This window comes from Fringilla coelebs (assembly GCF_963513975.1).
Source record: "Fringilla coelebs genome assembly, chromosome: 2".
Lineage (NCBI taxonomy): Eukaryota > Metazoa > Chordata > Aves > Passeriformes > Fringillidae > Fringilla > Fringilla coelebs.
In genome coordinates, this window is record NC_140029.1 from 18215074 (window position 1) to 18229302 (window position 14229).

At 35.5% G+C, this 14229-nt stretch overlaps 1 protein-coding gene across 1 annotated transcript; it reads left to right on the top strand.

Annotated features, from left to right (window-relative positions):
• Window positions 1-309: 309 nt before the first annotated feature.
• Window positions 310-13658, top strand: FANCB (FA complementation group B; the record flags this gene model as incomplete). Its single annotated transcript, XM_084226103.1, has 8 exons — window positions 310-1242; window positions 2231-2383; window positions 2903-2995; window positions 7330-7458; window positions 8346-8512; window positions 10597-11051; window positions 11885-12122; window positions 13238-13658. 8 exons carry the CDS (start codon window positions 310-312, stop codon window positions 13656-13658), a joined length of 2589 nt encoding a protein of 862 aa, XP_084082229.1.
• Window positions 13659-14229: the final 571 nt, after the last annotated feature.

Here is a 14229-nt window from a genome sequence, read left to right on the forward strand (position 1 = left end):
TTGGTAAAGAAACATTTCTGAAATGTTTCTGTTACTTAAATACAAAGTTGTTTAACTTCATTATTAATCTATGAGATTAAAGCACATACTGGCCTCATTCTCAAATTTTTCCATATTATTGCTTTGCAATGCATAGTATTCTTAAGGCTCAATTCAGCTCGTCCCAAAACAATTTAATTTTCTTTTCTTATTTGCTTTTTGTAGATGGAAAATATCCAGAAAGGCTGAAATTTCTACAAAGAAATAAGCCTGACAGAAATAGGGGCACATGATTTTCTTGTAGAGGAATACATATAAAGATAAAACAAGATGCTTCTGGGTGAGCAAGATCAATTCTTGTCCTACAACGGTGAAGTCCTTGTGTTTCAGTTGTCGAAACCAAAGCATGCAGAGGAAGCAGATGATAAAACAATGAATTTATGTGTCAGAAGGATGGTGTTCAACAGAGACACTAAGCTGTTTGTTCAGAAGTCTTCTGGAGCATTCAGCATGGGAGCCAGTCACTCAAAAATTGAAATGATTTGTTGTAGCTGCACAACAGATTCCAGGACAGGGATTATTCTTCCCTGCATTTTGATGAAGAAGAAAAAACGGAACAGTATCAAATACTTTTTATTGTTGCTTCACAGTTCGAACCAATTTGAGCCATGCTTTTATTTTAAATTGGATTATGAGCTGAAAGAAGACATCAGGTTGTTTGCTGGCCCATCGCTGTTGTGGAGACATGCCAACAAGCTGTTCTACATCTCTTCCAACACCTGTGCGGTTCAAAGTGCCCCTGTTCATCTTACTGGTGTGGTGTGGACAGGTGAAATTGTGGGTGAAGGCACGGTTGTCTTAGGGATAAGAACTGCTTGCCTGCCAGAGACCAAAGACCCAGATGGGTTTTCTGTTTCAGACAGAGCCATCTGGGGCAGTGAGTTCTTCGGATATGCAATTCAGTCACAGAAGTTTCTGAGTGGCACGTGCTTCATGCCTCATGCCTACAGCAGAGTGGTGTCTTCTGTCTACGTCTGCAGGAGTGAGAGATTGGGGAAACAACTCCGAATATCACTTGTTGCCATAACCCACAAGAATCAGCTCATTTGGTTCCAAAATGGTGCCCCTAAAGGTGTTTGTGAGCTTCCTTACGAAAAGCCATGTTCAGTAAAACCAGCTCTAACCAGCAGCAGTGATTTGCTGTTTGCTGTGTCTTTTGCCTCTGGAAATAGCTGTGCTGTACAGAGGAGAGACAGCTTACAGGTACTGGTGGCTTTAAACAGTTCCATTTTACTGTGGTCTTTTTTTGTATATATTGTCTTATTGAAAGCTCTGCAACTAAAAACCTGCATGTTTAAGTTCTTTATATTTCTTGTTTGTTTATTATTGTTGCTGCTGGTAAAATAACCTGTCTAAAGTATGACATTGTTTTGCTTCCATTGCTTGCTTATACATCTAAAATGAAGCCACTATTCTCTCGTTTAGTAATACATTTATGAATCTGACCAAAGCTTCTGTTGCTAATTGAAAACTGCAGTAGTGTGAAGACTTGAAGTTGTTAGGCAGTTATGAGTGTGCCTGGATGATTTGTGTTAGAAGTAACCTCATATCATTGCAAAGTATAAACTGCTCATTCAAACATCAAAGCTTTTTGAGCCTTTATTCCTAAGAACAAAATGTTGTTTCTAGAAAATGTTATTTTATGAAAATGACAGGAAAAGGCCTTGCTATTGTTTCTTAAAATTAGGAGAGACAAAGTTTCTGCTATGGTTTGTAGTAGTCTGACAGGAAGACTTTTATAAGTCAGGAAATAAAATTTTGTACTATTTAGTTGCTGGTGCTATTATAAAAAATTGTCTTTAACTTTCAAACATACTTAAGTCTGTTGTGGAACAAAGATATTCCTCAATATCAAAGGTACAATGCTTTTAACTTATCTTCAAGTATTACTGCTTCTAAATAAATGTTACAACATTCAGCTGTTCAGCTATTTGAATACACTGAAAAGTTGTCATCTTTTCTGCAGCCTGTAATCTGTAAAGTGATCTTTAAAGAGAAATGGCTAATTTTTCACAGTTACATAGGCTCTAAATGATGGCGTGAGAGTGAGAGCTTGAAATTTCTAAATATTTTTGTATTTTGCACAACTGAATAGGCTCTCTCTCAATGGAAAGCAAACTTCACCAAAATGAGATCTCAAATACAAGATTTATTCTTATAAAGGTGTTTTAAAACCTCTACTCTACTGTAGGTGGCTTCCAAATGGCAAAAAGTGAAGTGTGTTCTGGTGGATGATTTTATTGGCTCTGGAAGTGAGCAGCTGTTACTGCTTTTTAAGGATGACTCCAATACAGACGTGTTAAGTACATTCAAAATAACAGATCTTGGGGAGGTCAACTATGCAGTAAGTTGAGCTTGCCTTTTCTCAGCTACTCAGTCTGTGCTTACTAAATTAAGAAAATCTCAACAAATCATTAAAGTATTGATGCAAAGTGAAATTGGATGTGTGCTGTGAAATGCCCTGAAGTTTGAATACAATATTCCCTGCTGTAATCTTAAATTATCTGAAGACGCTATTTTGCTTCTATGATTGTATCAACATTCTGTTGGGAAATTAGTGCAGCTGAAAATGCTTTACATACAGAGTAGTTTTGCCACAAAGGTTACCTTTTGGCTAAGAACCCTTAATTAAATTAAGGCCATAGTGCTCGTTAATTATCTTCTCATAGTTGGGTCTTTCCATTATGTACTATCAAATTCTAACTGCTTTCAGAAAATAGGATTTTGCTTTTAAAAGACATAGTGTGATTCTTTTGGCTTGTTGTATTTTCTTCCAGATTTTTATAATGCTGTGTAATAGCCTGTACCTTACTTACAGCTTTTTAATTCATTCAGAGTTTTGAGTTGTTTTTTTCTCTTTCAGAGTGGTATCAGTTATAAACATGATGTTCCTGCTGCAGAAGGATTGCAAGAAAATGGTTTGCTTACTGTCCGAGCCCTTGAAACAAGATTACAGGTTTGTACTCAACAGTTCTGCCTCCATGTTTTCTGTAAATTACTGTTCTGTATCATTGCATTATCTAGAGGGTGAGGCTAATGATACTGTTATTATTGAAGAAGTGTTTCAGGGAAAAGGTCAACATGGTTAAGTGTTTATTCTTGAATCAGTAGTAATCTGTGTTTCAGGTCACTCAGTTGTTATAGGCGCATTTAGGTAATTGTAGTGGTCCAACTTAATTTTAATTAAAAGTTTGAGATAATGCTCAAGCTGTCTTATCAGAGCTCCTTAGCAGTCATTTTACTCATGTTTAAATACCAGCTTTAAAAAATTGGAAGTTTTATTTCTTTTGCTCCCCATTACATAAAGAACCTTCAGGTCACATAGTGGCAGGTTCCCAGTGAGAGCATTTGCACAATTGATGACAGTGGTTATTTCACCACCTCTGATGTTCGTGGTCCTGTTACTAGTGATTTTATAAGGATAGTACTATAGATAAAACTAAAATATACTAAAGATAAAGCTAAAATGTATTCTTCTTTTAACTAGAATAATTTATAAAACAAACTGGGGGAAACTTAGGCGTTTTCCACACAGCATACTGAGCAGTGAGAAGGCTTTTGCAGTGTGTGTATTAGCTTCTACCAAATGGGTAATAATTGACAAACAGGAAGATTATTTAAGAAAAAAAGCTTTAGGGGAGAACATGAATCTCAAACTGAGTCAAGGATGAGAGGCTATTGTTAATTTGCTAAGTGTACTTTAAAGACTAGATATGAGGTAATTATTCCTGTCACTTGAGAATTCGTGAAAATAAAGTAGGGTATTGTGGCAGTTTTATATCTAGGCTTTAAAAATGAAACAAATGAATTGGTAATAGTTTACCAGTCAATAAATAAATAGAAGGAGGACATATTAGGAAAAGACTGAAAAAGAAAAGACTTTTCTAGTTCTAATGACAAACAAAATATCTAAAGTACATCATCAAAAAGATAAAAGCTGTTTGGAGAACAGTGGACTAAATGGTTTTTTCCCTCCTAGAAGGCCAAGAAAATAGAAGCTGGATTAATTTTGAAGACCTCTTGAGGTCCCTTCCAATCCTACTTTTTTACAGTTTGCATGTTAGAGGCCTGTTGGCTTTAACAGAAGTCTTCCTTCCAGATGCATCTTCTTCTGTGTCTGCATTTTTTCCTTTTTTGACAGTCATATTTTAAAACTGACTTCACTGCTGCATTCTTGCCCTACCCATTACATTGCTTTCCTCTTCTACAAAGCAGAAAGTAGCTTCTGTTTCTTATTGGCTGTTCCTTCCATTGATCTAATGAGCTTGTCCACCCTGCCATTGACAGCTGTATGTTCTGTGTTCCATAACTTTGTTCTTTCAATACACCAACTGGCTTCCAGCTGTAGAGCTCTGTGAATCTGTGTCAGGATGAAATGAATGAATTATCTTGTTTGCACTTGCTACTGGTTCTGCTGGAAACAAGCCACTGGTTGTATATTTTATCTATTGTGTGCTGATATAGTTCTTACAGACACAGAATACTTCCCAAGACCTAACATTTCTGTGCTTTTAGATCTTTTTTCAAAATCTCTAATTTTCAAAGCCATGTGCTAGCACAAGCATTGTAAGCAGTTGGAAATTTACTGTGTTTTAATGCTGTAAATTTTTGAAGTTGTCAAGCTTATGAATTTGGAAATAGGTGCAGATATTTCTTTTTAACCTCACTGTTGCTAACTTGTTGAAATCCCCATTGTTCTGTATTATATTTGCTGAACAGTGAAGTACTCTTGCTGGTTTTATAATCTGATATATAATTGAATTTCAAGGATGCTTGTTTTGAAGAAAGGATAGGTTCTGCTTAGCTTGGGAATTTTCAAAGGTTATTTATCTTGAAGTGGTGCCTCTTGATATTTATCATCAAAATTCAGGTGTTCTAGAAATTTGCAATCAAATCAAGTTTTCACAGTCTCCATGGAATCTTGTGTTTTAGAGCAAGATAAAATAGCAGATGCAGCCCTTTTGCATCCTTGTTGCTTAACCCTTGTTTTACATCTGCACAGCTGTTTTCTTAACCACGTGAGAACTTTGGCAGGAATGAATTATAGTCCACCAGATAAGTAAGTTGTGTTTAAGTTATACGTAGTAATATATATAAACTGCATTTTGCAGGCAGTGAAATTGAAAAATAGATTAGCTTGATCAATTTTGAATTGTTCTATGTTTATTTTGTATACACTGTTTTGGGCCTGAATCCAGCCTTTTCTCATTTGAATTTTTTTTTACTTGTCTTTTGGTGTCTTCTGAAGAAGACATTCTTTGTCAGAGTACTGCAGTTCCATTGCAACAGCTGAGGTTACAGGGTTTCTCATGGTTTTAGTTGATTGTTTTGGCAGAAATAAAGAAGTGTCTTTATGTCCACTGGTCTGTTCTTCCCCCTATTACTTGGCAGTTTTGTAAGGACTGTTAATTCTGTATTTACTCACAGCTCTATTGTCTTTGGCTGTGGACTGCCTTGTTTTTATGGTCATGTTTTTCTCTTCTAAGGTGATCTACTTTTATTTTCTTAGTTTCACAACACAAAACTTGTAACTCCTGCTGATGTTTGTAGTGCAGTACGTCTTGGCATACAGCAGGAAGGATGTGCCTGTCACTTGTGATAGAGGAGGACACAACTCAGTCTTGGGTTTGCTATGTGGTGGAATTCAGGTCTTTTTCTTGTGCTTTAGAAGGAAAAAGGGCTTGCAAAAGCCAGACTGGCTAGCAAGAAGACAGCAGTGAATGTTTGGCCATTTTGACTGTTTCCACATCTGTGCTTCCCCATTTGCTTTCTGGTTCTCAATTGTTTATTCAGGAGTTGGCTTCAATGGGAGTAAATGATGGCTTAGTGTTCTGATGACCTAAATTAGGAAGGTATTGTAGACTCATCTTCATTTTCATCTCTTGAGTCAAGTCTGGCCCTTGATTATTGCTTGGAATCTGGTGCTTAGATTCACACTTGGATAGGTGACAATTTTTTTTACAAAACTGTTCATGAGAGTCCTGTTGGTCTAAATGTCCTTTGCCATTGCAGCTTGAGCAGAGGACATCACTTTACTTACAAGAGCCGCTTCTTTATTCAGGCTTTTAATGGATTTATATATGTTATGTGTTTGTGTTGGAACCCTGGATGCTGGGAATTTTAAACTTTTTGTGCTTAAAGGCACAGACCCACAAGAGAACATTGCATTTGACCCGAGTCTCTGAAGAGGTCTTCCAATATTGATTGGTAGTACTGGGATTATGGTGTATAGCTGGTTAGAAGTATATAGTATCACAGGATAGAAAACTTAGAGTTTGGGATTTTAGAATATAGAAATAAATGTGAAGGAAGATGGAAGTTTTAGGGTGGAGACAGATTGTTCTTCTTTACCTTCTTCTTCATGGGTTTGGGTGACGTTTTGTAATTGGACAGAAAAGTCCGCATTCCAGGGATCGGTTATTGGGTTAAAAGGGAAAATAATATAGGCGTTCTTTCTTAATTGAATAGTTTAGTCTTAGAAGGCCTTGTAACAAGAGAGAGATTTTGTGCCTTTCTGATGAAAAGCTGCTGAACTCATGGTTGTGAGACTGTTTTACTGATAAGAAATAATAAACACTTGAGTCCGAACACAAACTACAGTCTCAAGTGCCTTCGATCAAGACCCAGAGAAACTGATATGTTTGGGGGCGTTTTCTAAGGGGATGGGGAAGAGACAAGTTTGGTTTTGCATTGCAGAGTTGTGTTCTCTCCTTGACAGCATTGGACTTCTCAGGATGTTCCTTTCCAGATAATAGCTTTCAAGGAACTTTCTTAAAACCTGAGAAGCTGACATAATTTTTTTTTGTTATTGCTTGGTTTGTGGGTTTTTTGGTTGGTTTGCCTTAGTTGATTTTTTCGGGGATTTTTGTCATTGTGTTTTTTTAATAGAGATACAGCCAAGTGTGTCTGCTTGTATATCTGTCAACTCTTCAATATATTTACTTGACCAATAATCAGTACAAATCTTGAGAAGAAGATGAAACTGCTATCCATGAAAAAGTGAAGCAGGATTAATATTGAAAGATATCACTCAGAAATATATATATGGAAATATATCTGAATATCTATGTAATTTGATTAAGTTTACCTTAATATTTATCTGTAACTCTAGCTTTCATATTGAAAGACCAAGATTCTGAGATTCATATTTTAACAACAGAGTAGCATGACTTGAACATTTTTTAGAAATGCTATTTATGATTCTTGCATAAAAATAGAAAGCTGAAAAGGTATTTTGATAGCTTTAAAATCTTTTCTTATGTGCAGTAGTCTAATGATTATATTTTACAGGCTGGTTGGACTTCTGTTCGAGAGCTGAAGCGTCATTTAGGACTCCAAAAGAGGGTTATTCTTGAGTCTTGCAGAGCATTAATAGATCTTGTTGAAGAAAGAACCCATATTCTACCAAACTCAAAAGAGGTAAAATGCAGGAGATGGGCCAGATCACTTCTGAATTCTACCAACCCATTTGTAGAGGGTGCTGCCATCAACCACTTACTCCTTTTTCCTGCAGGGGTTGCCACTATCAAAACTCATAAATCTGCTATTTAAGTCTGGTTCATTTTCTTAACTTGCCAATATATGTAGCTAGGAGTAAATTTAGTTGTTTCTACTTGAAATTGATGTGCACAATACCTCCTGACAATTGAGTGGTATGGAGGAGTAACCTCTTACAGAGCTAGTGACAAACACGAGGGGAGTGTACAGTTCTAATTGCCACAGTTGCCTAGATATTGAATATCTGTCTGTAATCTCACATGTTACAAAAAGGGAGTTGTCATAGAACTATGTGAGCAAAATTGATTTTATAATGGGGGCAGAGTGAACTGTGGGCTGAGAAGGTGATGGAGGTTGGGAAAATCTTATTTTAATATGTTGCTCAAAAGAAACCCAATTTAATTGCAATGGAATTAATCTCTTTCACTTACTGTTGTGATCTTTCACTTACTGTTGTGACATTTTTCAAGTTTTCTGGGTTTGCACAACAAAGTATTGAGCAATTAAATGCAATAATATAAATTCTTGCACCTTAAATCTTTGGACAATTAATTGTATGACAAGTCAAGATTTTGACGTGTGATGTTTACAAGGAGAGAATAAGTTGTATTTTACATGATGATATAATGTGTTTTAAGAAAATTCAATTCTATTTATTGTAGAGAATAAACTAGTTTATATATATCTTTCCTTTTACGTATCTTAAAAACTCTTCCCGCAGTCACTTGTGGTAAAACACAAAGTAATGCAGTATAAAAATAGCCAAAATCTCTGCTTAATTTATCTAAAAACCCACATTTTTCTGTAAGGAAGGCCTTGTCTCCCTCTGGGATGATGTAGAAGATCCTCCTGATTCTCTTAGTAAAGAGACATCATCGGCATCTGAAATCCCAGAGCACTTCACAGAGGAATTGTGGCAGCGTGTTGTGGGTGACAGCCTGGTAGTTGGAGTAAAGCTAACTGAATCATTTTATTTGTGAGTATATACATTTATCCCATAATTTCATTGGTAGTTTTATAGAAAATGGATATGTAGGTTAAGCTCTGTGGTAAATTTGAACTTTCTCGTGTTGAACATGTGCATATAAACTGTTTCAAATGTGTCTGTCAGTATTTTTGCTACTGGTTGCTTGCTCTCTAGCACTGTGCAGAAAAGTACATTATACAGCCAGAAATCAGTTGTGTGAGTATAATTGCAGCAGTACTGGAGACTTTACAAAAGAGTCTTCTTTGATAAAAATTATGGCTCTTTGTAGTCCATGTTGACATAGCAATGCTGGCATCAGTATGTGCTGTAAATAAAGGTCTGTCTTAGCTTGGTTCCTGATGCTTTACTGTTAGCTACTTGCTATTCCTAATTGATTTGCTGCAAGAAGCGCAAAAGAAAATATATTAAATTCTCTTACCAATAATTAATACTTAGCTTTTGAATTGAACTCTTCTAGTCAAGTACCTAATCAAAATGCTTGCACAGCTTGTATTTTGTGTAAATTATGTGGAACAATCATCCATACAATACTTAAACCTTCAAAATAATTTGGTTGGGGTTTTTTTTATCATCTTCAAAATTATTTCTTTATTCCATTTATTTTAATTACTCAGTTCTGCTTGTAAATACTATTTATGTCACTTTCCCTTACAGAGAGGGAACTAAGTTGAAACAGTGTGAAAAAAGAGGATTACGTAAAATATAAAATTACAACGTGAATTGTGTAATGTAAACTTTGGTGGAGTCAGAACTTATCTTTTGACCCATGTTCCCACAGGCAGTGTAGCTGAGGCTGTGTTAGGCTGAGCTCAAAGACTACTGATGCCACTGAAAATCATTCAGGTGGCTGTGAGGGAGCTGACCTGCTGGGCCCTCTGGCCATTCTGCTGGAGCTGTGGCTGTATTCTTCCTCAACTGCCAGGTTGCTGTAACTTTACAAGAAAGTTAACCTCATCCTCTTGACAGCCTCTCTTAAGAGCCACTGAGGCAAAAGATTGTTTTTTGCCTTTTTAGTGTGTTTCTTTTAGCTTTGATGATGATGCCTTTGTTTTCTTTTTTTTTTAAGTGAAATGCTTTATTCCTTTATAACTTCAGAAATCTTCAGCAGATTTTAAAAGCCAGCAGCAATCTAGCCCTCTCCCCCATTTTAACAGTTGAGAAACAACAAGATCTGTGGAGAAGCCATTTGTCCAAGATTACCTGACAGGCCAGCAGTGGAACCTGGGTCTTCTGAGCTCCAGTTCAGTACTGTGTACAACAACCTGTGTTTGTGGGGAAAAGGACTTACTTTATCTCCAACCCCAACACTGTAATTCTTTATTGATTGTTTTTGTGCTTCCTACTAATGCAAGATTGCAGTGATATCATAGATTGATTTATGAGGTGGTGATACTTCTCTGTAAAGAAAATTAGACATTCATAAGACTTTCAAATGTCACTGACATCTTGAGATTGAATTGATTGACAGAATAATATATTCCTTGAGAGAGGTTCTGGAACAGTAATATTAGGATTTCATTGAAAGAGCCCTGTGTTGAATGAATAAAGTACTTCATACATTTCAGGAAATTGCTGCATGTTCAAAGTAATAGTATCTTAAACCTTGTATTTTACTCTACATTCAATTTTGTTTGAATATCCATAAAAACGTAGAGTATCAGAAGAGCTTCTAGTCCTCAAAAGGGCAGAATTGTTATTTTCTGCAGTTTTTTATTAAAAAGAAACTCAAATCTTTAAAAAATAATCCATAAATGTCATAGAGTATAGGTTATGTAGACTTTTCAGCTTTTTCTGGCTGAATTAAACATCCAGATTCTTTTGGTTGAAATGAGGTGTCTAACTCTTAGAAGCTCTTCAAAAATTCAGTCCACATTTTGAAAAATCATTATACTTGGTTTTATGGAACAGTCATGTGAAGGACTTGGCCTCTTCGCAAAGTCTATGACTTAATCTGGAATAGTATTGGAATTTATGTCTTAAATGTCTGTATTAAGTCCTGCAGAGTTGTGGTTATTTGTCAGAACGCAGAAATGTGAACTGGGAGTGCAGTCATATTGTATGGATTTTCACAGGTCACTGAGTGATGTCAGTTTATCTCTAGTGATGGATCAAGACTTCTCTTCGATTTCTCCAATTATCAAGTGTCAAAGTAAAATCATTAAGCTGAACAAAGCCTTCTCGGCATTGGCAGTCTCCTCAAGTCAAATTGAACCTCCTCCAAAAAAGATGAAATTGGACTTGCATAGCAAGAATGATCTGAAAAAAGAATTTCCTAAGAGATCTTCAAGGATTCAGCTGAATGGAGCAAAGACAGTCACTGCTGTCACCAGCCTTCCACCACTACTGGCATTTCATCGTGTGTGCTGCGTAGTTCTTCTGCATGCCAGGAAGCACAACCATCAGAATGATGGTTTACAGCAGAGCAAAAAGATTACTGTACTCTGTGGGAAAATTTTGTTAAGTCTGGAAGATATTTCAAGTGGCAGATATTCAATAAAGATGCTAAGGGATAATAGTTACTGTACAGGTAAATGGATTTATATACTTTGGGTTTATAAACATATATATATATTTAGTTCTTCTGTTTACTCTAGGTGGTGCCCAGCTAAGTTTCTCTCTGAACACAAGCTACACAGACTTTTTGCGAATTAAATCTGGGTGAAATAGGAGATGGAACATTTTTCAAACTGAAAAAAATGTTTAGTGAGTTGCTGTAAGGTTTTGCTAGCATTGGTGATGAAGAGTATCTGGAAACGATAATGTTGAAGATAAGTTTGAGTACAGAATGCTGAAGCCTGTGTTTTTTATATAAATAAGATACTGTAATTAGATACAGAAGTTTTTTTCTGACATGCTGCTACCTCTTAAATAATACCAAAGTAATTGAAGCTCTTCCTCATCTACACATATATTAGGGTAATTTATTTTCATTTCTTTCAATATTCCTTATTGAATTGGTTTTGAACTGGGCTTTTGCTCAGGTAATTAAATATGCTTTTTATTGTTTGCAATGAATTTAAATTTTAATTTTAATTTTTCTTCCTTTAGCTGTGTCACTGCTAAAGCCAACATGTCATTTTACTATCACAGGCTATTAATAGTCTTCTTTTGGCAAGGTTGATGTTTATCTTAAGAGCTTTCATTGTACTGGTGGTGCTCCATTAATCAACTGTTTTGCTTAACAAAAGTAGGAATAAGAATTTAGGTGAGAAGAAAATTCCCAAAGAATGCCTGGAGTTAGGTGCAAATCCTTCACAAAAAAACCTGGAAATATGAGCCAAAAATCAAAGTTCATTTAATGCATGCAGCATGATCAAAATATTTAGTTCAAATAACTTTTTCTACTGTATTTTCTTGCAGGTTCCATAGAAGATATACTTGCTGTCCTTGCAGTGTCTGTCAGATTCTCCTTTCAGATTGTGTCTTGGGACTGCACATTGACTCCAGTCAGTTCATGGTTACTGGAAGAAATGGAGTGCACACCATTTAAGGAATGCCAGGACAATATATTCTGTCATAAAGCAGGAAATGTCCATGGTACAATTTTTAATTGGGCCCTGAAAAATCCATTTGAAGGCGTTCTAACAATATTTTGCAGGTAAAATCACTTGAACATACCTTATATTCATCTTCCATACGCTATTTTTTATCTTTTTGCTGTTTCTTACTGGTACCTTAAATAGCAGCCAAAATTGTAGCCAATAGGCTTCCAGTATGATGATATGGCAAGAATCACCAATAAGAGACCTGTTTTCAGATCAGAACTATGGCAGAACCTGAACTGAGTTGTTTTATTTTTTCTAGGCTGGAACATTGAATTACAAATAGGTCTAGTCTCCATTGATACCTGCTTGGTACTATTTCTTCTCTTCATTTGGCTGCATCATAATTTTTTTTTCCGTACATTATTCTTACTTTAATGTGTAATTTTTTAATTTTTTCCTCAAAATGTGTTAATTTAAAAAGAACCTTAGATATTAAATATTTATATATTCATATTTAAAAAAAAAACCAACGAAACCACAAACCCCAAGTTAAATTAAATTTAAATTTGTTGCTAGGTCATTTTTTAGTTTAGTATTGCAATATTAATGTAGTCTCATTTTGTACATGTTTCTGCTATAGTTATTTCCTATCTACCATGATTATGAAAAGGAAATAATCTGAGATTCTGAAGAGTCTGACCAGTGTCCTTTCTTATGCAGACTCTTGGACAAATATTTCCTAAGCCAGGTTAGGCAAGTTAGTAATGCTGCCACAATTTATGACTTAGCTGGTTAAGGCTTATAACATAAAAAGTACTTCTGGGATATTGACAAATGTTGCTGTTTTGAAGAGTTGAAGCTAAAAAATAAAAAAGAAAAGGTGCAACTGGTAAGAGTATTTTGTAGTAAGGTTCAGTCTTTTCCTCAAATTAGGAGTTGATTTCCTCTATGTAAGAGGAAAGACTGAAATGTTTAAGCAATCAATCAGTAAAATTTTAAGTCTCAAGACTTTTTTTTCCTCTTGAAAAGTGATTTTACTTGTTACTATTCACTTTTGATCCCATTTTGTTAATAGTTACTGAGCCCCATATTTATTGTCTGTGATTGCATTTTCTCTATTTTTTATTCCTGTGTTTGGATTGGTCTGTTATCTGGCTAGGATATTTCTGTGATAGGTGGAAACTACAGAGTATACTTTTTTTGACACCATCATAATTTTGTTTTACAGAAATCTGACTGTCTTGTTCCAGTGCCTTCACAGCCTCACTAGAGTTCTCCCTCCAGGCTGCAGTGTAAAACTCCTGAGATCTGGAAGCAAAGCAGTACTTAATGAACAGTTAGCGCTGGCTCTGGAAAAGGAAATGCTCACCTTGAAGAATTCTCTTTTCTTAAAAGAAACTAAAGCTGGAAACTGCTTGACATGGGGGAATGAGTCTGGCAAGAAAATCAGTAATGCTCCTCTGGCTTCTTTACTGGACACTGAGGAAGGAGTCCAGCAATTCAGGAAGAAGCTTCAGGAAGAGCGGGAAGAGAGTGTGCAAAGCATGAACCAAACACTGAACGGTGCCCTGTACCAGAAAACTGCTTTGAAAATAGCAGAAGCTCAGCTCAGTTCAGATATGATTGTGTGGAGACTGGCCAAGTCCTAGAAACTATTGACTAAATTTATTTTGAAAAAAATTTTACTAAAGTTATACCATTAAATAATATTTATATTTTCATGGGTACTTATACTGCTTTGTATTCTATAGCATTTCTGCGTTGTTTCTACAGATAAATACTGGTATTTTAATTGATGACTATTGGGAGAATTTAATATTAAGTTTGAGTCATTATTTTGTTACAGATTTTGAAAATATATTTTTAAGGTATTTTCTAATAATTCCTACTCCAAAATCATAATTCTTGGACTGTAAAAGAACTATTTTAGAAAAAAAGTGAATGTGTGTACTCTTTAAAATAGTTCTGTTGAACTTGAAAGATGACTGTTTACACATGTAAAATGTAAGCCTTTTTTAGAAATCTTAAAGCAGGTATAGAAAGGATTTAAGTTATACAACCAAGTGTAATTCATAATTTGAGGATGGAGTTTGACAAATTCAAAGAAGAGACAGTTTATCTTCATATGTCAAACCTTTTAATTAACTTATAGTGATACCACTTGAGGAACAAAACTCTGTACCTTTGAGCCTTATCTTCTGTAGTACAGCCTCAGATTTA